The sequence below is a fragment of the Pleurodeles waltl genome, chromosome 2_2 (assembly GCF_031143425.1).
Source record: "Pleurodeles waltl isolate 20211129_DDA chromosome 2_2, aPleWal1.hap1.20221129, whole genome shotgun sequence".
Classification (NCBI taxonomy): Eukaryota; Metazoa; Chordata; class Amphibia; order Caudata; family Salamandridae; genus Pleurodeles; species Pleurodeles waltl.
Window position 1 is genome coordinate 1,169,765,325 of NC_090439.1, and position 25,152 is coordinate 1,169,790,476.

The 25,152-nt window shown below is 44.9% G+C and overlaps 1 protein-coding gene across 1 annotated transcript in view; it reads right to left on the reverse strand.

Annotated features, from left to right (window-relative positions):
* Window positions 1-25,152, reverse strand: part of LOC138275038 (speriolin-like protein) — a 105,462-nt gene that overhangs the window by 75,522 nt on the left and 4,788 nt on the right. Inside the window, exons 2-3 of the mRNA XM_069219065.1 lie at window positions 24,609-24,650; window positions 23,922-24,064 (exon numbers count right to left, since the gene is read on the reverse strand). Coding sequence (XP_069075166.1) covers window positions 23,922-24,064; window positions 24,609-24,650 — 185 coding nt within the window. The remainder of the gene's footprint in view (window positions 1-23,921; window positions 24,065-24,608; window positions 24,651-25,152) is intronic.

The following is a 25,152-nucleotide window of genomic DNA, read 5'->3' on the forward strand; positions in this document are numbered from 1 at the left end:
CACCAGGATGGGCACATACCTTAAATGCAGCCACAAAATCAAGAACTCCAAGCTGAACATATTGATCACATATGTATGGCTGGAACTGATGGCCACGGGTAGCTCTTCTGCCAATGCCTACCTTATGGAAACTGTAACATATCTTGGCCTGCATGACCTCTGGAAATGGCCTGCAACCCACACTGGTAAATAAAACCATCAAAATATCACTAATCGAGGACAAGGCTGCTCCGGCAGGTAGAGCCCACGGATGGCTGGTGCTGCGTGGCTATGAAAGGGCAGCAGCCCAACCTTACCTCGATATGGGATATTCCGAGTACATAAAGGAAAGGTTTCTGCGATACCGATTGAGGGAGTTATCATCGCTAATAGACCTACCACCCTGGAAGCGCAACCCCAGTACAACTGGCTGTCGGCCGCGCGGAAAGGGGAAAGACATGGTGCACCTGGTGTGCATCTGCAAGGAGCTAATGTCAGAGGAGAGCGATGTCACAGCCACTCTTCAACCGGTGAGGGATACAACATGTCGGTGGGCGGCTCGGGCGGCTTTGTACCAGAGGATCTACCGCTGAGCCGCCTCCTTGGGAACTACCCCATGCAGGCAGGAAGTAGACCAGCTGCAACGCATGCAGGGGCCCCCTGAGATGAAGAACAGCATCATTCCAGGAACAGCTAGGAATATTGGAGGGATCCTGCACAAGAGACGAAATACTTGCGGTGCAGACACGGACTGGAGAAGGGTAGTGAAGGGAGGCTATCCCCGTCCCACTGGCTGCTGCTCTGAACTTGTGATATCTCATGGCTCCACCACTGTGACATTTTAACAAGTATTTGCCACTGTGATTCTTCTTCTGTTAAAGATCAAATGTGTCACAGACTCCACATTGCACTGGGGATCCGTTTAAGAAGTGGTCATTTAACTACCGAGCTATTTGCACACAGACCATCTAAACGCCTTTTCTACAGACCTAACGCACAGGAGACTTTAATAATTGTAAAGACAAGGCATCCATTTTTTTATTTTTTATTCTTTTTATTCTATTTTTGAGTCCAACCATGCGCCAATATGTTATTTCCACGCCATTATAGAAAAGTTTTTAGCTGTTGGTAATAATGTTTTACTCTGCAAAGTTCTTAATTAACCAAGCAAAACTAAACTAATCTAAGCATGGGCAGCAGACAATCCGAAATCATTCTAAGCAGCAGCTCGGGTGTTGGCTCTGGGCAGTGCATGCTTTTGGACAACCAGCAATCACTGTGTATCCCTGCAGCCAGAAGGCTCTTACAGACTAACGATATCAGCGGTTGGGACAAACAAATGACAGATGAAAATCTATGCACTTGCTATTTTTTCTTACTTATTTTTTATTTAGTTACTTTAGAAAAACCACGAGTAAGCTCCACAAATGACCCCTTCTTGATATTAGAATTTTGTCTACTTTTTGACCGCACCCATGGGTTTCATACTTCTTGCAACCACAAATAGGATGAAAACACCAACAAATAGGAAACATTGACTACCAAATAGAAAAATTAAAAAAAAATTAAAATTTCTTCTGCTTCCTCCTTAAAGATGGTGATCTTAGCACATAACACCTTTTAGAAAAAAGCCCCAAATTTGGTATATTATGGTTATTTTATTGGTTCCCTCTTCGGGAATTCATAATACCTCGGTACCTTTAGAATCCCGAATATGTTGTGAAAAAAGACACACATTTGAGCTGGATATCCTTTGTTGAAAAAAGTTATAAAGACTCACGTGGGACGTGCCCCAGACATCAAATAAGATCTCAGTACTGGGGGAAAAGCCCGAGCTGCTAAGAGGTTAAAAGTTGATGCCTCTGGTTGCTCTTTTTCAAAGATCTAAACAGCCTGCATGATGTAGAGATTCTCATGTCAGCTTTGGATTGCTTCAAGTAACTGTAATACACTACCCTCTAGATCAAAGTGCAAGTCCGGAATGGTAATCCTTCTGAAACATGGAACCAGTGGAGCTTGCATAGAGGTGGACTAATATACTTTTAGTAAGTGCTTAATTTGTAAATTAAAACGTGCCAGGTGCCCAAAGCCGTCCTCTTGAACACAAGACTGCTGCATTTAAATGTGCGAACACGGAATACCGAGGCAGCATAATTCTGAAGCCATCTCGGGCCTATTCAATCCATTTACAGCCACTCCCTGCCCCTTCAGCTCACTCTTGCCGCTTTCTGCTTTCTCCCATTGTGACGCTTTTTCCCTTTTTCTCTTCCTCCGTCTTTCCCAAATGTGTCTTTAGCTCGCAGGAAATGCTTGCGGCAGGAGAATAAGCGCCGGCCCTCAAAAATAAGTGCCAGTGCTCATCACCGGAAACAACAAGCACAAATTAAGCAATGGTTTTAGTACTACAATGCGACCAAACATCATTTTGGGAGCACCAACAAATAGAGAACCTCAATAATGAAGTCTAGATTGAAATATTAACTAAGATATCTCTTTCCTCCTCCTTGGAGGTGGAGATGCCATTTCTACATCTGGATATGGTAGAAGCAGGGTTGAATAAGATATTTCGCCTTCCCTTTCATACCTTTAATGTCAAATGCAACCTACTGAGTTTTGAGTTTATCATGGGTCTCAGTCTTTCCTGACTCAGAGGGCCGCCATGGTCAAACAAGACCCTATGCACTCCTAGGCAATCACATCTGGATTTAGTGCACCTCATTGCTGGGCTCTGTCATCTTGTCTTTTTACATTCAATCCGTGTTTCTGTGTTTTAATTGAACACAGGTTAAAATCAGTTGCAGCTGTCTTGCTGTTGTAATGTTGTAGTTCTTAAAACTTTGAAAACCTGGCTATTTCCTAAATAAACTGAAAGAGCTTTTTTCAAAACTGGTTTTTATTTTTCTCTGTTTTTGCCATCTTTCTACTAATATTCTAGCATCAAAATACCTGTTGGTGATAGTTATTCATTTAAGTAAAAATATGTAAAGAAGTCTACCTCCTATAACAAAATTATGCCGATGACACTGAAATTGTACTGCACTTTGATATGCAATTGATCAGTTTGGAAAAATCCATATTTACCCAGTGCCAATGGAATAAAGATAATACCTGCGTTAGTGAACCCAGCCAATTGGAGTGATGAAGCGGCCGCCGGCTTCCTTTGTCATGGGCGTAGAGATTGCTCAAATGATGCTTTTACTGTGATAGTCAACCTTCGTACTATATCAAATGCGTTAAAGCATCTCACCTTAAGAATTAACCATCAGAGACAGACGAAGAAAAGAAACGTTTCATTTTTTGATTTTGAAATGCATCTCATTTTCCTTTAAGGAAAACGGGCTGCATTAACAACAAAAAAATCTGCTTTATTTAAAAGCAGTCACAGACATGGTGGTCTGCTGTCTCCAGCAGGCGATTATCCCTATGAGGGCGGCTATTCCCAATGGGGTCGCAAATTGCAACATACCTCATGAATATTCATGAGCCAGGTCATTGGCGACCCCCATGCGAATCGGTAATAGTGCCATTGACACTATACAACATTCGGTTTTGCAACTCAGAAATTGCGAGTCGCTCTGACTCGCAATTTGCGAGTCAAACAACCAAACGTTGGTACATGTGGCCCTAAGTTCTACAGCTATAGGGAATCATCTCCTACTCTTGATCCTTGTTTTACTGGATCAAGTCTGAATGGCCAAGTTCTTCTCAAAATTAGAGCTAGGGAGTGGCTTATAACCTAGTCCGGAAAGTAGAGGCTGATACCTGATATGTTTAGTAATGCTGCTTATGTTATGTACTGCTCTGGCTGGATTTCAGTGCTTTGTGAACTAAATTTTAGAGGTATATTACACACAAAGCAGCATCTATCTGGATTATATTTCTGCCTTTTTGGATCCACTGGCGAAATACAGACAATGTTAAAAATAGCATTATATTTTTTTATGAACACACGCTATATGGTAAATTAAAGATGTGTGTCTTTAAAACATTCTGTTTATTTTGGGGGGTTTGTTATACTGACAAGGGTAACATTATGGATCACCAGGTTTCCACTTTCTTCAATTGGCCTCAATAATGTACTGTGAAAGAAATTCAAAATGTTCTAGGATTTGCCAACTTTCCCTGGTTTCTCCTTACCAGCTTTAATGCCTCATTCCATTTCATGGAAAATAGCACAACAAAAGGTCCTAGATCAATTAAACAAGAATTCACAATTGCACCTCTCTTGCATCAAGCTTATGCATACTAGTGCTTCTTCATTTTCCCTATTTCAGGAATACTGGAATTTGAGGACAATCAATCAATTCTTATTTTTAAAGCGTGACTTGTCACCCGAGAGGGTGTCCAGGCGCCTGCTGCAGGAATTAGTCGAAGAGCCAGGTCTTGAGCCCTTTCCTGAAGTGGGTCAGTGAGAGTGCGGTGCAGAGGTGAAGGACGTTTCCGGCTTTGGCAGCGAGGTGGGAGAAGGAGCGCCCTCCAGAGCGGCAGCAACTTAAGTGAGGTACTTGTGTGAGGGCGTGGTGTGCGGAGCAGAGGTTCCTGTGAGGTTGGTGAAAGTGCAGGTGGTGGTTCAGATGGGCGGTCCTTGGATGTGGAGGGCTTTGTAGGTGTGGGACAAGAGTTTGAAGTGTCATCTGTTCTGGATCGGGAGCCAGTGAAGGTTCTTTGGGTGTTGGGTGATGTGTGTTCTCTTGGGCAAGTTGGGATCAATCTGAGAGGTCGAGCAGGATCACGATGGCTGATTATCCTCAGTCGAGTAGGGCGCGGATGTCGTCTGTTGCTGTGATCAGAGCTGTCTAGGTGCTGGGGACGGCCCTGAAGCCTTATTGGAATGGGTTGAGGTAGTTTCTCTCCAGGTGCTCAGTGAGTTGGAGGTTGCTTGCCTTCTCCAGGACTTTGGCAGGGGAAGGGAGCAGAGACACTGTACGGTAGTTCTAGAGCTCTCTGGGGTCTGGGGAGGGTTTCTTAAGGAGGGGTCTGATCTCTACGTGTTTCCAGGTTTCGGGAAAGGTGGCTTTGGTTAATGAGGCATTGAGGATGATGGTGAGCTTGCGGCTGATCTTGTCTCTTCCAAAGTTAAAAAGTCGGTGGAGGCAGAGTGGATGGAGTTCATAAGTGTGGTTGGGTTCGGTGTGCTGATTGTTCCCATGCAGTGACCGGACGGTCGGCATTGGTGGTTGATGGGATGCTGAGGTCGGAGGGTTGGGGATCGAAGTTTCTATAGATGGTGCTGGAAATGGCCCTTTTTGCAGGGTCACCCCCTGACTTTTTGCCTTCTTCCTCCTAGTTTTTCTGATTTATTTCTGCCGGTTCATTGTCTCTGTGCACGTTACCACTGCTGATCAGTGCTAAAGTGCAAGTGCTCCCTATGTAATTAGTATTAGTGATTGGTTTATCCATGATTGGCATATTTGATTTACTGGTAAGTCTCTAGTAAAGTGCACCAGGGGTGCCCAGGGCCTGTAAATCAAATGCTACTAGTGTGCCTGGAGCACTGATTATGCCACCCACATAAGTACCCCTTAACCATGTCTCAGGCCTGCCATTGCAAGGCCTGTGTGTGCGGTTTCACTTCCACTTCGACTTGGCATTTAAAAGTACTTGCCAAGCCTAAAACTCTGCTTTTTCTACATGTAAGTCACCCCTATTGTAGGCCTTGCATAACCCACAGGGCAGGGTGCTATGTAGGTAAAACCCAGGACATATAACTCTATGTTTTATTTCTCCTGATAGTGGAAAACTCCTAAATTCGTTTTCCACAGCTGCGAGGCCTGCTCCTTTCATAGGCTAACATTAGGGCTACCCTCATATTCTGTTTGAGTGGCAGATTCTGATCAGAAAGGGGTAGACAGGTCATAATTAGTATGGCCAGAATGGCAATACAAAATCCTGCTGGCTGGTGAAGTTTGGATTTTATATTACTATTTTAGAAATGCTACTGCACTTAAAATCCTTCTGTGCCTTACAGCCTGTCTCCAATCCACGGCTGGGCTGGTTAACAGCTCCCTTGTGCATTTCACCCAGACAAACACAGGATGCTCAGTCACACCTGCACACATCTGCATACTGAATGGGTCTTCCTGGGCTAGAAGGGTGGAGGGCCTGACACATTTCAAAGGACAGTGGCCTGCCCTCACACAATGGACTGCCAAAACCTCTACTGAGACTCTGGCAGACAGGGTTGTACTGAAAGGAGACATTGTGCACTTCAAAACCACTCTTTGAAGTCTCCCCCACTTGAAAGGCACTTTTGGGTATATAAACTGGGTCCCTGAACATACCAACTGAGACACTTCCTGGGACAGATACTCTGAACCAGGCCCTGCAACCTGCCAACAGGAGTTGCCTGGCTGCCCAAAGGGCTCACCTGGACTGCTTTGCTGTGAAGGACTTCTGCCTTGTTGTTGTCCTGCTGCCTTGCTGGCCTCTGGCCATGCTGAGGGCTGCTCTCCAAGGGCTTGGATTGAGCTTGCCTCCTGTTTCCTGAAGTCTCAGGGCCAAAAATACTTCATCTCTGCAAAGGAACTCCTTGTACGGCAAAAATCGACACACAGCCTGCTGGAATTGATGCACAGCCTACCTAGCAGTGAAAGAGTCACCTCATTGTTGAACCAGAATGACGCAGAGTGGAGATCGACGCAGTGCCAGCGTTGCAACTGGAACTTCGATGCACAGCCCACTGGATCAATGCATCATTCCAGCTCGGGACTTCCTGCGGGAGGAATCGACGCAGTGCCTGCCATGCAACAGAAACTCCGACCCATCGCCCACCAGATCGATGCAGCACCTGTGAATTCGTCCTGCACGCCAAAGATTTCCACATCATCCCTGGGCGTCAAAAGACTCCACATCGGGTAATTCGACACAAAGTCCTTGCCGCGTGGAAAATAATCAAAGCATTGTCTGTGTGCGCCTTGAAATCCGACACACACCCTTAGTTTTCCTCACATACCCTCCTCTGAGGTCTCTGTGCGTGTAATTTTACGCATACCAGGTACTTTGTTCTTGCAAGAGACACTTGTGGCTTTTTAAAGAATTAAGACTCTTCTTATCAATACAAAAGTGATATTTCAACTTGTACTTATCAAATCTTGATCGTTTTGATCTTAATTCACTCAGATAAAAATCTTATATTTTTCTAAACCTGTGTGCTATATTTTTGTGGTGTTTTAACTGTGTTACTGCATGATTTATTGCACAAATACTTTACACATTGCCTTCTAGGTTAAGCCTGACTGCTCAGTGCCAAGCTACCAGAGGGTGGGCACAGGATAATTTGGATTGTGTGTGACTTACCCTGACTAGGATTGTGGTCCCTACTTGGACAAGGGTGTATACCTCTGCCAACTAGAGACCCCATTTCTAACAAGCCATCTGAGTTAGAGTGGACGGAGGAGTGTGCCTGCCCTCACACAATGCAGTCTCCAACCCCCTGGCGTTTGTCTGGGGCCATGCCTGGGAAAAGCAGGATCTTGTGAACAACAGAGTCTTTCCTTTGAAGTGTGCCTACTTTAAAGGCCGAACTGGGTATAAGTTGTGGACCCAAAACCCCAGACTTTTAGAATCTTTCTGGAATCAAGAGGAACCTCTGCCAAGGAGATGAGCTGAAGAGCTGGAGGAAGAGTACTGTTGCTTTGCTGGATTGGCCTGCAGTTGCTGCTTCTGCCTCAAAAGAGAGTAAGGGGTGAACTTTGCTGTGTATCCTGCTTGAGAAAGTTCCCCAAGGGCTTGGAGCAGAACTTGCCTCCTGTTAGAAGTCTCATGGATATCAAAGACTTCTGTTTCATCTACCTACATAACTGGGAACTGTGTGTTTTATGCTGTTCAAGAAGAAAAACCACTGCAACGCTGTCAACGATGCCGCTGGCTGGCACTGTGACCTGCCGACACCACACGTAGCGGCACTGCCCCGCTTCGTAATGCGACCCTGGTCTCCCCGACACTGTCATCGGACGACTACATCAAGCCGCTGTCAGCACCGTGATCTGTGGGCCCCGCACTCCGGCATCGCCTTGCTCACACTGCAGTCTGGGCATCCCCAACGCCACTGCTCCTGCTGACACTGACGCTGCTGTCTGCACCGTGGACAGTGGACACTGCTTGTGAGGAACACGAAGCATCGTCCCTTCCCACACCGAATCTCCGGTTCACCGATGCCAGCACCATCAACTCCAGTGGCGTCAACTGTTGGCCCTGTCTGCACCACGACCCGTGGATGCTGCACGGAGCACGTCCCGCGCCACCGACTGGGGCCTACCAATGACATCTCTTCACCAACGCTGCTGCCGGCACCGTGACCTGATAACACCGCATGTCTCATCTTCCTGCTTCACACCGCAGCCCTGGTCTCACCAACACCACTGGATGGCGTCACAGAGCCGCTGCTTGCACCATGACCTGTGAGCACCACACGTTGAATCGTCCCTCATCGCACCACACCCCTGAAGCTATCCACGCCAGCACTCCAGACTTCATCAGCCTGGAGTTCGATCCGCAACACGTGTGACTTCAAGGGCTTGATGACCCCCGCACCGACTCCGGATGTGACACCAGTGACACCGCTTGCTGGAGCTCACCGCGAGGATCACAACCTCCTGGAAATCCAAAGGTACTGTTGGCGGGTCTTACAGACACCGTAGCTGGCCCGCGACACCACGGCCGACCTGAACTGTTGTTTTTGTTGATCACGATGCCATGATAGACCCAGGTGGAGCTATTGACTTCAAGGAACTGTATTTTTATGTTAATTCTTACAAAATTCATATCTTTAGCACTGTATGTTGGATTTTTCTCGTTTTGGTCTTGTTTTACACAGATAAATATTGACTATTTTTCTAAAACTGGTTTAGTGCCCTTTTGTAGTGTTTTCAATGTGTTACTGTGTGTTATGTGCAAATGCTTTACACATTGCTTCTGAGATAAGCCTGACTGCTCGTGCCAAGCTACCAAGGGGGTGAGCAGAAGTTATCGGAGTGAGTATCTCTCTTATCCTGACGAGAGTGAGGGTCACTACTTGGAAAGGGTGCAAACCGACTGCCAACTAGAGTCCCCATTTCACAGATGGTTTCTATCTTGTTATGGAAGTGGTTGGCGAGGGCATCACAGAGTTCCTACGCGGAGGGGATAGAGTTTTTGGTGGCTGATGTGCAGGTAGAACTGATGAGGGCGATGAGTTCCTTGGTTTGGTTGGTGCTGGTCTCAAGCCGGTGGGTGAGGGCCTCCTTTTTTGCACCTTTGATCTGGCAGTAATAGCCGTTGAGGACTCCGGGGATTGCAGTTGGTGTCACAAGAACATGACCACTTTCTCAGACCCCACCATACAAGCTTTCTATGAGCCGTCCATGGAGACTCTATGGCAAACAGCTTATTGGCAGCTGGGGAGGCAAAGGATGGTGGACTCATAAGTTTACACAGATCAGAACGTCTGGGAGAAAGTGGAAAAGGTCACCATTACGAGAGAGCAGAGCATCCTTGAAAAAGCTGGAGGGTTCCAGAGACTTCTATGTCAGTAATAACTGGGAATACTTATGCACCAGTCACAGCATCACATTGGCTGGTAACAGCAGTTGGTGGGTTCTCTACTCCGGTCACATTCACACCGTTGCATTTGCTGCGTATTGTTTGTTTCACTCCTCTTTGGTTCCCCCAGGTGGTTGCAGTAGCTCTGGTTAACCCTTCCACAGATTCTGAAGTTTGCTTGCTGCCACTGATAAATTCTTTCTTCAACTTCGAACACACCAAATCATCCTGGCACTTAGGATTTCTACTGCTGAAGATGAACCTTTGTATTCAGTGTCTGGGCTGTATCCTGGCCTTCAGGGGGATTGTCAAGGCCTCTCCGCTTCCATTCCCTGATACATCAATCTACTGATGCCCAGAAGACATTTCAACCTGTCTTACACAAGTAGATTTAGATTCATGGTACCTCGTTTTACAGGATTTCAGAGTTACCAGTCTGTCCTTTACAGACTGTTCCCCCTGTTTGATTTCCTGCTGAACATAAACTTGTATACAGAACAATAATTAATCAGAGTAGCAATTTTGATGAAATACCCATGAAAAACAAGACTGTATATAATCAAGAGGACATCCAAAGAGGGCAGTTGTGTTTTGCTTTTCTGTTACCATCCCTTCTCCCTAGTGGTTGACTTGTTGGTTTTATATTGACCAGTCGGACTGCAGGGTTCTTATCCAGAGGTGGATTGGTTCTAGGCTCTGCCAGAGTCCTCATAGCTTCTAGGTGCATCATCAAAGAGTAAACCGTCCCTGAGCTCGTGATGGAAGGACTGCTTATCCTCCTGAAGGTTTACCGGTGTTTGTTGACATTCCCTGTAGCTTCTCAGCTGTTCGTTCAGGTGTTTCTGTGCGTCTGCCAGCGTTTCATTGATGTCACTCTTTCTGTTGCATTAATTGTAGGTTGTACATCAAGCCGGGAGTTTGTAATGCTCGCTACAGGTCCTTAACCGGACACATCTTCATCTGCCTCTCACTGAAAGGGCCTTGGAATAAAAGTGTTTAGGCCCTGTCTTCTTAAGTGCCCTTGATAAAGCACACTAGCTCCATAAGCTGAATGATCAGTGCTCTAGTTGGTCAAACGTGTGCTTAGTGCCTTGTTCCACAGGCCCTTACTACAGGTGCCAGGCAGTCATCCATGGTCGGGTGCCCTGCATAAGGATGTTGTGGTCCTTCGGCAGCCTTGCGGATCCCTGTATCACATGCCACAGCCCTGGCCTGCAAAGGGCAGCCCTGCTCAGCAAAGTTAAAGGGACTCCGGCAGCTCAGTTTCACGAATGCATGTGGAGCATACCTCCTAAAGACAACTTCCCAGGAAGCGGGGAATGCCAACATACTACAGCTGTCTCAGAAATAAAGAACTTGCATTCTAATATAGCCTTATAACCCCATGGACTTCGATTCACCAACATTCCAGGGGTAGCGGAAGTGACATCTTACGCTCTTTGACCTCAGGGACGTCACCGAAAGTGATATCATATGGCCTTGGACCATAAGTCTTCCCAAGAAGTAATGTCAAGTGAACTTAGCCCTGCAAATCGCACAGTAATTGCCATCCCTGAATTTCCATAATGACGGCATGATTAGTAAAACAACAGAGCACACACAGATGTTTATTTTAGATACCTCCTATACTTCAGGTAGGGAGAGGAAATGATGAGCTAGGAGCAATACCCATTTAACCTTGTCTTTTATAACAAGCATTTGCAATGCAAGTGGTCTCGCATTTGCTCGAGTTAGAGCTATTAGCGTTGTAGCTTCCTAACTGGACTTTTCTTATCATGTAGGGGGATAACAGGGGCAGGAAAGAAAAGGTGATGGGGTGAGAGGCTGGAAAGGAGAACAGGTTTTGTACAGCGGGCAGTCCCACTATGTAGAACTTGAAAGCGCCATGAGCGCAACTGAAAAGCAAAACAAACAATAACAAGTAACTACCAGTTACGTGTCATTGTTTTGTGTTTCATTCGTGCTCATGGCGCTTTCAAGTTTTATACAGCGGTAACTCGATGGGCAGTCCTGCTGTATAAAACTTGAAAGCACCATAGAGGCAGGAAATTAAAAAAATAGTCTGTCCAAACAACAGAAAAACAATGCAGGCGTAATTAACCTGTACTTGGCCGGTGCTCCTCTGCCAAGAACAGGAAGTGACATATCGGCTGCCAAACCAGTTAGTAGGCAGCAAAACAAGAGCAACACTGCCTTCAACCTATGGTAAGCGCAGGCAGGCGGGAGCAAAGTCCTTTACTCATTCCAACAGGTCTTGCAAACATCGCATGCACGCTTGTCTAGGCTCGACCTAAAAATTATGCTTTCATTAAACGGAGAATATAGTGCTACGAAACACAGAACTGCGCAGGGAACGTAAGTTATTTGTACCACAAACTGCAATGATGTAATGGTTCTCCTGATGTATAGCTCAACTGGAAATGTATTCATGAATCATAGTGTGTGACAAAACAGAGATTAAATATTATTCATGTTTGCCTGTATTAATTAAATTGGACAATTCGTCCTATTCCCAAAGGTAAATTTGGTCATCCAAATTCACCTCATTTTTGCCTGGCAGAATTCACACAGGGATTCATTTAGCAGAAGCAGAGGTCACCACCATGAGTGCGGAGTTCTCCGTATCCTTAAATCCAACATTAAAAGGGAACGATTGCGGGCGTCCCTCAGTGTTCCAAAGCTTCCCTTGGAAGTTTGTGAACACCCACTAGCTAGAACATTTGCGGTAATTGACAAACTCATACCATTCCCCTTTCCAACCTGCAAAGGGTCATGATTTTACTCCAGCCAGATGCTGATGTAAAAATCTTGCCGTGGTGGGAAGGGGACTGGTTCATCACCAAATTTGGTGGAGGTGTGGAGCATGGAGCAACCCTACTTCCACGTCTATAACAAGTTCCTCCAGGTTTTGTTTGGTCTCTGTGACCATGTCTCTCCAAATTGAAAACACTTTAGTTTTTTCAAGACTGTTCAGTTTCTGATAGCGACATCTCAGATAGCCTTGATGAGCGAGGGCTTGTAGCGACCACACTCAACCTGTGATGAGTGCTAGATATACGTTTCAATTGTTTTTTCGCAGCTGTCATCAGAGCTTGGGGTCACTTGTAACTCAATTCATTTACGCTGACTTCCTGTGAGCATCAGTCGACGCCTCAGGTGTATCGTCTTCAGGGGACGAGCAGGACATCACAGGGCAGATTTAAGAAAGGTGGTGTTGCACCCACTGCAGTGCCACTTTTCTTGCACCCCTTAGCGCCCCCTACCGCCACCATGTGTGTGCGTATTTAAAATGCGGCGCACCATGGCCCATGGTAGGGGGCAATAGCGTCAAATTCTTTGACGAATAGTGTCAAAATCTTCGACACTATTGATGTACTGTTCAGGATTAGCGCCAACATTTTGACGCTAACCCTGAACAATACATAGGGGCCCATTATAAATAATGGTGTGCCCCCTTTAACGCCTGCTCTGAGCAGGCATTAAAAATGCCGCTAAAAATTGTGCAAAGAAATCTTTCAGAATGGAACACCCCCCTTGCATACATTATGCCTGGCGCAGGCACAATGTGGCGCAAGGGGTTACAAAGTGGCACAATGCCTACATTGTGCCACTTTGTAAATCTGGCACAGCAATTTTGGCCTTGTTGGGCCACAGAAGCGTAAAAAAAAGTATGCTAATGTGGCGCAAGGAGGCGATAGGCCCTCTCAAATCTGGGCCCATATTCCTTGAAGATGCTCTCAGTTTATCCTCGTCACCAGGGCAGTAACCTGGAACCACTCTAGCAACCAGCAGCACATGCAGGCAAGAGAAAACCATTGTTTGGATCTTGACTCATTCCTTAATTCATGAAGTAATTCTTTAATAACAAACTCACTGACACTCACTTAGGTATATTTGATAATGCAGGAATGAGTTCTTAATTCAAAGGTCCATCAAGTAACTACGCTGTAATATGCTACCGCAAGCACAACCTGGTTGATGTGCCTTCATTGGTAGCTGCGTGCCAGCTAGCTGAAGTCCCCACCCGCGTATCCCTGAGACGCATCCCTGCACTGAGGGAGAGTCCACACATACCAGGCATGGTCATCAAATATGATGGGAATCCTTATAATAGCCCTCAGACTACTCCTTCTCCAATTTGGGGTACCCCATCACCTCTACCTCCCCCGAACACCAAAGTACATGATGCACAAATTGCTTACTCGAACAACAACTGTTGAGTTTCCACAATATCCACCTAAAAAGCACTGAAAAATGCCCTGTCTCATTTTTGATGTAACCTTTATGTAACATTGGTTGGGAGCTAGGTATCAAATTTGAAAGGCACATGCAGTGGAAGTCTTGTGTGTTCATCGTGATGGATGTCGCCTCGAATGGAATCCCACTGACCCGATGAGCAGGGTACGATGTGGTACCCTTAGTTTAATTCTCATATAGTGGTCCCAAGTCACCATGATGAATGAAAATGTTCTGAAGATTTGGGAAATCAATAGATTGTACTTTCTGATGTTAACTATTGCAGATAAGTGAATGAGACAGAAATATCTGCACGAGTGATGTATGTGACTTATTGGACAAATAAAAACTGAGAAACCACATTGGAGGAAATCAAATTACGGAAATACATCTTTAAAGAAAGACAATAATGAGGAAATACAAATAAATGAAAGATTAAATGAAACATTTTCAAAGAAAGCTAATTTAAGGAAAATTCCAAATTGCTTTATAATTACACAGCATTTAGGGATTGAAAGGTCTTTTAGGGTTCAGGGATGGGTGGGGTCCTGGAGTCAGGCACGGGTGTAGCTTACGTTTGTTGAGGGGGGGTTGATATTAGGGGTCAGGAACGGGTGATGTTTAGTCATGGTGATGGGATTTAAGGGGGCAGGGGTGGATGGTGTTTAAGGGTTGTGAGGGGATTAGGGGTGAATGGCGTTTAGGGGTGGTCAGTGAATTAAAAGCTTCTGAAGCAATTGACAATGTAAAACATATAAATTGGAAATAATATCCATTGAAGCACTCAAATAAATTCCTCCAACAAAAATGTTTATGAAAGTAAGATCTACAACCATTGCTTATACACCTTAAAAATAGTACCGCAAAAGTCAATTTTGAAAAAATACATTCTATTAATTGTTTTCTATGAAATGCTAAATGTCATTCATTCTCTCAATTTTCATTAAACAGTTTAGGTGAAATGGTTTCTCAGTAATGGCATCCATTAAATTATTTTTCTACAGAGTCACAACTCTGCACAAGGTTGTACTGCATTGCCATAGTAGCATTGTGATGGAGTTGGAGATGGGCCCCTTGTCTGCTCATTACTCAGCTTGATGTCCAAAGGAACTACATTGATTCTGATTTGTGGACAGTTTAATGATCCCACAGAGCTCTGCTTGTGCATCTGACATATCGAGACCTCAGTAGCGGCAGGCACGAAGAGCACCCCTTAAGGAAAAGAGCGCCCTGCAGCAGTGCTTAATTTGTGCATGTTGTTTCCGGTGCTAAGCACCGGCACTTATTTTTTAGGGCCGGGGCTTATTCTTCTGCCTCGAGCATTTGCTGCGAGCAAAAGACACATATGGGACTGACGGAGGGAGGGAAAAACGAAAAAGTGTCACAAAGGGAGAAAGCAGAAAGCTGCAAGAGTGAGCTGAAGGGGCAGGGAGTGGATTTATATGGATTGAAGAGGCCCGAGGTGGCTTCAGGATTACGCCGCCTCAGTGTTCCATGTTCACACATTTAACTACAGCAGCCGCATGTTTAACAGGAGGGCTTTGGGCACCGGCACCTTTATGTTTACAAATTAAGCACTGCCCTACAGGTCTTCACCAGCACCACTATACTTTTTGTTTGTAGCAGACTTTGCCAGGATACTCACTGTAGACAGGTTATAAAGCACAGTCCTTGACTATTACTCACAGGAACCTCCTACCTACAAAAAGCGAGTCTTACAAGTCACTGAGGAGCTGCATCCATTCAGAGGTTCAAGACCAAAGGCCGAGTTTCTTTGTAAGTGCACACACAGAGAGGTGACTAACAAAATCCTCTTAACTCCTGGTAGGGGTATTTTATTTGACATAATGCATGGTTAAACTGCCAGACTTCTCCCAAACCCCTTTAAAATCCTAGGCCTCACATTTGTCCTGGTGGCAGATTTGCCAAATAGATTTGGAATCTGTAGTGTGAAATAAGCAGCAATTGCAGCTTGTGGTTTGCTGCAGACATGTTGCAAGAAATTGTAATGCAGGTTAGAAACAAGGCCGAATGTGTACTCTAAACATGTTTGGTAGCATTGGTTTTGCATTGAACATTAATAATTGTATATTACAAATATTATAATTTTATCAAGGTCAAATTAAATGTTTGGTAACACACTCTTTTGTGTAGCCTCAATCTGTTTGTGCTGGACTACGCTCATAATATTATTTACATCCACGTGTTATTCATCCAACACATTCTGTTTGATAAAGAGGGTGTGGTATAATGGCCAGAGCTGCCCTCTTTGGAACTGGGGAAGCAGGTTCGAGTCTCGGCTTTGGCTGAATAACCTGTGATTCGGGGCAAATTATTTACTCTCCCTGTGTCAACTGAAAAAATGATTGTGTACTTGTGTAATGTAACGGTGCTCGACCGAGCTTGTGCTAAATAAAACTGCAAAATAAATAAAAGCACTGTGTATTTCTCCCAACAGTTCTTATGTTTTAGCTGACAAGTTTATCATACTGTATCATGCATACATGAGTTACCACCATCAGGGCAAGGGGTTCCAAACTGATATTAAAGAGAGAAAGTCAGCATCTAGTGCACTAGTATTACAAAGTCGTGCAGTCTGTTGCATTAAGTGCATATTAGGAAATCATCCACACAAGTACCAGGAATTATAGCCCAATTGGGACAGTAGGTGTGCCAATTTGTCTGAGAGAAAATGTGCTCCAGTCGTAGGGAAGGGAATGTGAAGCATTGGAGGGTATCACCGTCACTAAGTCGTGCACTGACATGGTGCATATAGCAGTAGTAGGTCAGGCACTCACTCCATGCACAGAATAGAGAGAAGGAAGAGAGCAGCCTCTCTGGAGGGCTGGTGCAACTGCGGTAACATCAGTGGATACTGTTAGTGAGCTGCTGGAGGAATGGTTTGTTGTATTAGTGCAGCTGCTGTCAAAATGATTGACCCTGGAAGGTTGGTGGAGCTCTTTAGCGATGATCAGTCTTGAAAGGTTAGTGAAGCTGCAGTACAAATGAACAGCCCTGGGGAGATAATGGACCTGCTGTAGGTTACTGAAGGTGAAGAATGAATGATTGTTCCTGTTACTGGAAATGCTATACGAAATGATCAGCCCTAGAGCGTTAGTGGAATGATCAGTCTTGAACGCTTAGTGAAGCTGGTATAAAGATGAACGCTCCCAAAGGATTAGTGAAGACACCGTAGGAATGATCCTCCCTAGAAGGAAGGTTAAGCTGCTGTAGGAACAGTTCGCCCTGGAGGGTTAGTTAAGACTCTGTAGGAATGATCGGTCCTGAATGATTAGTGAAGCTGATGCAGGAATGTTCCATCCTTTTAGTGTACCTGCTATATGGATGATCAGTACTGCTGCAGGAATGAACGGTCCTGGAGGGTTAGTGGAGCTGTTGTAGGAATAATCAGTCTTGAAGGATTAGTGAAACTGCTGTAGAAATGATTGGTCCTGAGGGGTTAGTGAAGAAGACAAGGAATGATCTAGCCATTAAGGATTAGTGAAGATGATGTAGGAAAGATCTAGCCATGAAGGATAAGTGAAGATGCTGTAGGAATGATCTAGCCATGAAGGATAAGTGGAGATGCTGTAGGAATGAGCTAGCCATGAAGGATAAGTGGAGATGCTGTAGGAATGAGCTAGCCATGAAGGATAAGTGGAGATGCTGTAGGAATGAGCTAGCCATGAAGGATAAGTGGAGATGCTGTAGGAATGATCCAGCCATTAAGGATTAGTGAAGATGATGTAGGAAAGATCTAGCCATGAAGGATAAGTGAAGATGCTGTAGGAATGATCTAGCCATGAAGGATAAGTGGAGATGCTGTAGGAATGAGCTAGCCATGAAGGATAAGTGGAGATGCTGTAGGAATGAGCTAGCCATGAAGGATAAGTGGAGATGATGTAGGAATGATCTAACCATGAAGGATAAGTGGAGATGCTGTAGGAATGATCCAGCCATTAAGGATTAGTGAAGATGATGTAGGAAAGATCTAGCCATGAAGGATAAGTGAAGATGCTGTAGGAATGATCTAGCCATGAAGGATAAGTGGAGATGCTGTAGGAATGAGCTAGCCATGAAGGATAAGTGGAGATGATGTAGGAATGATCTAACCATGTAGGATTAGTGAAGATGCCGTAGGAATGATCTAGCCATGAAGGATAAGTGAAGATGCTGTAGGAATGAGCTAGCCACGAAGGATAAGTGAAGATGCTGTAGGAATTAGCTAGCCACGAAGGATAAGTGAAGATGCTGTAGGAATGAGCTAGCCATGAAGGATAAGTGAAGATGCTGTAGGAATGAGCTAGCCACGAAGGATAGGTGAAGATGCTGTAGGAATGATCCAGCCATGAAGGATAAGTGAAGATGCTGTAGGAATGATCTAGCCATGAAGGATAAGTGAAGAAGCCGGTGATCTAGCCATGAAGGATAAGTGAAGATGCCGTAGGAATGATCTAGCCATGAAGGATAAGTGGAGATGCTGTAGGAATGAGCTAGCCATGAAGGATAAGTGAAGATGCTGTAGGAATTAGCTAGCCACGAAGGATAAGTGAAGATGCTGTAGGAATGAGCTAGCTGTGAAGGGTAAGGGAAGATGCTGTAGGAATGATCTAGCCGTGAAGGATAAGTGAAGATGCTGTAGGAATTAGGTAGCCACGAAGGATAAGTGAAGATGCTGTAGGAATGAGCTAGCCATGAAGGATAAGTGAAGATGCTGTAGGAATGATCTAGCCACGAAGGATAAGTGAAGATGCTGTAGGAATGAGCTAGCCATGAAGGATAAGTGAAGATGCTGTAGGAATGATCCAGCCACGAAGGATAAGTGAAGATGCTGTAGGAATGATCTAGCCATGAAGGATAAGTGAAGATGCCGTAGGAATGAGCTAGCCATGAAGGATAAGTAAAGATGCCGTAGGAATGAGCTAGCCATGAAGGATTAGTGAAAATGCCGTAGGAATGATCTGGCCATGAAGGATTAGTGAAGATGGCGTAGGAATGATCTAGTCATGAAGGATAAGTGGAGATGCTGTAGGAATGAGCTAGCCATGAAGGATAAGTGAAGATGCTGTAGGAATTAGCTAGCCACGAAGGATAAGTGAAGATGCTGTAGGAATGAGCTAGCTGTGAAGGGTAAGGGAAGATGCTGTAGGAATGATCTAGCCGTGAAGGATAAGTGAAGATGCTGTAGGAATTAGGTAGCCACGAAGGATAAGTGAAGATGCTGTAGGAATGAGCTAGCCATGAAGGATAAGTGAAGATGCTGTAGGAATGATCTAGCCACGAAGGATAAGTGAAGATGCTGTAGGAATGAGCTAGCCATGAAGGATAAGTGAAGATGCTGTAGGAATGATCCAGCCACGAAGGATAAGTGAAGATGCTGTAGGAATGATCTAGCCATGAAGGATAAGTGAAGATGCCGTAGGAATGAGCTAGCCATGAAGGATAAGTAAAGATGCCGTAGGAATGAGCTAGCCATGAAGGATTAGTGAAAATGCCGTAGGAATGATCTAGCCATGAAGGATTAGTGAAGATGGCGTAGGAATGATCTAGCCATGAAGGATAAGTGAAGATGCCGTAGGAATGATCTAGCCATGAAGGATAAGTGAAGATGCTGTAGGAATGTTCCTGCTCTGAAGGATTAATGAAGCTGCTGTAGGGATGATAGGTCCTGTTAATGAACCTGCTGCAGGAATGATGTTTCCTGAAGGATTAGTGAAGCTGCTGAAGGAATGATTGATCCTGAAGAGTTAGTGAAGCTGTTGCAGTAATTATCAATCCAGTCAGCCTAGCAACTGTATGAATGTTCGGCAACTGGTGAGCAATTATTAAGTTGCTGGAGAAATGTAGAGTTACTGAAACTGCAGCATGTATGATGAACCTGGTTACTACTGAACCTGCAGTAGGAATAATCGGTTCTGGTGGGTTAGAAGAACTGCTGTAGGCACAATCGGCCCAGAAGGGCTAGTGAAGCTGCTGAACGATCAGTCTTGAATTATTAGTGAAGGCACTGTAGGAATGGTCTAGCCCTGAAGTATTAGTGAAAATGCTCTAAGAATGATCATCCCCGAGTGGTAAATGAATCTGTGGGTAGTAGTGATGGTCCCGTTAGTTTGATTGGCCCCATAGAGTTTGCGAAGTTGCTTAGGAACAAGCAGTCCTGGAAGGTTAGTGTAGCCGTAGTACAAATAGATTAGTGAAGCTGCTGGAGGAATGATCTGTCTTGAAGAGATTAGTGAAGCTGAAGAATGAATGATCAGTCCTGGTACTAGATGTTTTAGTGGAGCTTCTGTGAAATTGATCAGTCATGAGGGTTAATGAAACTGGTGTAGGAATGATTAGTTCCAAAGGATTAGTGAGGAATACTCCTTGTTGAACAGGTAGTTAAGCTACAATGGGAAAGATCAGTCCTGGAGGTTTGGTAAAGATGGTGCAGGAATGATCAGTCTTGAAAGGTTAGTGAAGCTGTTATAGACATGACCATTCCTCGATGATTAGTGAAGCTGCTGTAGGAATGATCTGCCTTTTAGTGACCCTGCTCTAGGAAAGCTCAGTCCTGTTGTAGGAATGATCGGTCCTGAAGGATGTGTGACGATGCTGTATGAATGATGCTCGCTGGAGGGTTATTTGAGCTGCTGTAGGAACGATAGCTCCTGAATGATTAATGAAGATGGTGTAGGAACGATCAGTCCTGAAGGATTTTTGAAGATGGTGTAGGAATGATCAGTCCTAGAGGGTTGTTAGAGCTGCTTTTGGCATGATTCGTCCTGGAGGGTTTCTAGTTAGCCCTGTGGGGTTAGTAAAGATGCTGTAGGATTGATCTAGCCCTAGACGGTTAGTAAAGCTGCTGTAGGAGTGGTTGGGACTAAAAAGAGTAGCAAAGGCGCTCTATTGGATGATCACTCCGGAAGTATTGGTGGAGCTGCTGGAGGAATGATTTGTTATATTAGTGCAGCTGCTGTTGAGATGACTGACGCTGGAAGGTTAGTGGAGCTGTTTAGGAATGATCAATCTTGAAAGGTTAATGAAACTGCAGTACAAATGAACAACCCTGGAGAGATAATGCACCTGCTGTGGCATGATCAGTCCTGAAAAAGATTAGTGAAAGAGCAGAATGAATGATCTTTCCTGTAACTTTAAATGCTGTAGCAAAGACTCTCTATGAATGATCAACCGTGACACATTAGGGGAAACGCTGTAGGAATGATTCCTCTGAAAGTATTAGTGGAGCTGCTGTAGGAAGGATAGACCCACCCTGAAGGGATACTCAGGGTGACGTGTGAATCAGTCTTGCTGTAGGAATGCTTTGTCCTGAAGGGATAATGAAGCTGCTGTAGAAATAGTCAGTCCTAGCAGGAATGATCGGTTCTGCAGGGATAGTGAAGCTAGTGTAGGAAGGATTTGTCCTGATGCATTAGTGAAGACACAGTAGGAATAACCATTGATGGAGGATTCGAGAAGACGTGGTAGGAATGATCATTCATGAAGGATTAGTGACAGCACAGTAGAAATGATCATTCATGAAGGATTAGCGTAGACACTGTATAAATGATCCATCCAGAATAATCAGCAGAGCTGCTGTTGGAATGATTGGCTCTGAAGAATTAGAAGAGTTGCCAGAGGAATGATCGGTCTAGTCAGTGTAGCTGCAATGTGAATGATCGGCATGGGGAGGAGTAGTTAAGTTTCTATAGAAATTGAGTTACTGAAACTGCTGTACATGTGATCCACCTGGTTACTAGTGTACCTATAGTAGCAATCTTTGGTTCTGGAGGGTTAAAGGAACTGTTGTAGGAATGATCGTCCATGAAGGTTTAGTGAAAATGTTGTAGGACTGATCGGGTCTTGAAGTATTAGTGACAATGCTGTAAAAATTATCAGTCTTGCTATAGGAATGATCGTCCATGAAGGTTTAGTGAAGATGTTGTAGGAATGATCGGGTCTTGAAGTATTAGTGAAGACGCTATAAGAATGATCAGTCCTGCTGTAGGAATGCTCTGTCCTGTAGGGATAGTGAAGCTCCTGTAGGAATGATTAGTCCCAATGGATTAGTGAAGACACAGTGGAAATTGCCATTCGTGATCAAGAGTTAGTAAAGACACAATCGGAATGACCATTCCTGAAGCATTAGTAAAGAGGTAGAAATGATCAGACCAGAAGTGGTCAGTTGTAGGTATGATTGGCCCTGAATGGTTAGTCTGCTAGTTAAGCTGTTATAGGAAAGATCAGTCCTGCTGTAGAAATGATCATCCATGAAGGTTTAGTGAAGATGTTGTAGGAATGATCGGGTCTTGAAGTATTAGTGACAACGCTGTAAGAATGATCAGTCCTGCTGTAGGAATGTTCTGTCCTGGATGGATAGTGAAGCTGCTGGAAGAATGATCAGTCCTGCAGGGTAATTGAAGCACCTGTCTAAATGATCACTCTTGTAGGCTTATCGCTTCATGCTGCATGGAGCAGTGCTCTGAGAGAGCCTAGTGACACACATGTTGAATTGTGGTGCATTGTATCACGTAAAGTGTAGACCTGTGCCCAGATGCAAGGTGTACTTGTGTCACATGAGTTGTGTCATCTCAACAGTGTGGGAGGAAAATGTTATTATTAAATGTTTGATATGAGTAACCCTTTTGTGAATAAATGGTATAATGCTGTAATTTCTGCTGTGGAAATTGCATTGTAATTTTTTTTTAATAGCCCCTCATTTAAATGTTCAGGGAAACACAACGCCTTGTGTTTTGGTTAGTTTATCATAGGCCGAGATGCTGCACTCAGTGGCTATGTAAACAAATGAGACCGTCCCTTCCTGCATCCCAGAGGAAAGCTTTGCAGCCCCCTCATCACCACTGGCCACAAGCATAGCTCTCAAACATTGCGATCTTGAGCTGTGAGTAGGCTATGGTCTTCCTGGGCACGTTGGGGACTGTGTGGGGTGGCCACGATCATCCACACATCTCATTATTGCAACTGGCATTCAGCTTCTCTGCGCTGTCAGGGCAGTGAGTGCAAACTCCAGAACAGGCTTCTCCAACGAGTAGATTGTGAGTTACTGTTAGCTCTCCAGATACCTGTAAGTAGCTCCCACGTGTGCAGTCCCGCCTACTAAATTAGCTTTTGCTTTGATGCATTAATGTATGTATACCAAAATTGAGAAGCATGTATTCCAAACAAAATGTGTGTACTTTTAAAACTTCTAAGCTAATATTTGGAGAAATAATGGTTGAATTTCCAAGATATATTTAAAGCTGGAATTTGAGTGATAAATTGTGGGGCTTTTGGGGAGCCGTGAGAGGCGGCCTGTCCACGAGAGCGGAGGAGCGTCACCCCACTAAGAAAAATGCCCCAGGACAGAAAAACAAAATGGTAATAAACTTTGTTTCTTACCATTTTATTTTTCAGCGCCCTGTCTTGAAGCGAGTGTCAGGACCGGGCAATTGCTGCTGAGTGGCGGCAGAGACCTGTGCACTTGTTTAAAGAGCGCATATCCCTTTGGCCGGACGCCTTGCGACGGCCGGCTTTACATGCGTACTTTAAACTTCTCTAACCTAGCTTAGAGAAGGCACGGGCCTCCAGTGCTCTGGTGAGGGATGAGAGAGCCCGCTCCCACCAATCCTGATGCTGCTCTCATGCTGGTTACCAGCATGAAAGCAGCCACAGAATCGGCTAGTGCAGTTTCTTGGGTCTCTTCGTGCATTGGACCCAGGAAAGAAGGAGAGCCATCAAGTGGAGGATGTCTGTCCCAAGGTAAGTGCTGTGTTTTTTCTTTTTTCTTTTATTATTTTTGTACCCCAAGAGCCAGCCGCCGCTGGGAGACGTATTACTAATCTTACTAGCTTGGTGCCAGGGATGTTGCAGCTATGACTAGTATGTAGCACCCATGTAAACGCATTCTAATTTGACAATTAATTCCTTTAAATTGCTTGTGGCTGCCCTGCCGGGTGCACTGAGGTGATCACTGGAGGTAATTTTGCAGAGGGTTGACACTAATGTAATGTTGTCTGATGCGGTAACTATTGCAGAACTCCAATACTATTAAACTGAATGAATTTCATTGAACATAAATTGCTCTTATTAAATAAAAGGTTGCAGACCTCTGCTCTAGAAGCTTCTTGTAATAAGCTAAACATGCACTGTAAGACATACAAGTTAGCAGAGCTGAGACAGCTTCCCCAGCTTTTGGGTCGCCCCCTTACCTCCTTGATTTTCTGCGGAATGTTGGACACGGTTATACCATAAAGTCTGATACGATCTTGAAATATGTAGGCTAGTATTCTGCGGTCTAACTGAAATGCAATCTCTCCTACAATTCTCCCCATTTTATGTACTTGCTGGGAATCTGGAAATAGAGGAAAAAGAAGGGATTACATGACACCCCCGGGCAGCAGCCAGGACCCATAAAAGAATGAGCGCTTTATTCTAGCCTTTGGGCGCTTCCTGGGTCTTAGGACATGATGAAGGACCATGTGACCCCCTCCCAGCGGAAGACAAACATTATAGGCAGGACTCAAGTGATGGGGCACCTCAGCGCCCAGTTGGTCAGGGTTAGAAGGGACATGGATCCTCCCACACCAGGGCTAGGGAGATGACAGATAACATGAGGGGGCACCATGGTCCCTCGCTAGTCATATCTGAGCATCAGATGCTAGCCTGATGCTGTCTCCATGGTAATAAGCTGCTGATGTCATAATGCACCCAGGGCACGCAGCTCGCGCTACTGATGTCACAGTCCATTCAAGGCACGCAGTTCGCGTTACAGGCCGAGGCCTGCTAGAGGCAGCCATGATGGGTGACGTGGAACCCCCCATTGCCCTGTCTTTTACCGAGCAGATGAGGGCCCCATGAGCTGTTACATCAATATACCCAGAGAGAAAGCAACGTACCACGCTTTGGCGATTCCTTCACTTCTTCCTGGGAACTCGATGCTGCAAGAGATGGAAATGTTTCACAGTTAGCACTTGGGCTACTGCAGGGCCTCTCTTTTATCTGCAACCCAGCCTCTCCCACATTCTAACCCCCCTGACCTGCGGGATACCCAGTGCATGCCTGGTGCTATTTGATATGTGTGGGTGTTCTGTTTTAGTAATAATGGCCAATAAAGCATCATTGTGGTGTGGAATGCGAACGTTTACTATAATTTGTGTACACTGGCTTGGCTTCTCAAACTTCTAGCTCCTTTTCAATGCTTCCCCCCTTCCCCCCTAGATTCAGAAGTGCCAGGGCTATGGGAGGTCATCACTTGAAATCCATTCTTTTCAAATCATGCTCTTTCCAGTGACTTTATTTTATGCATCACTTTGTGTTCCCGACCCAAGGAGTGTGAAAGGACCTTATAGTTATATTGGATGAAGGATTTTAGATCATGGGGGTTGCGAGACAGCTACCCTACGATGGTTAAAGGTGGCAGTAGAAGGTAACATTTCATTC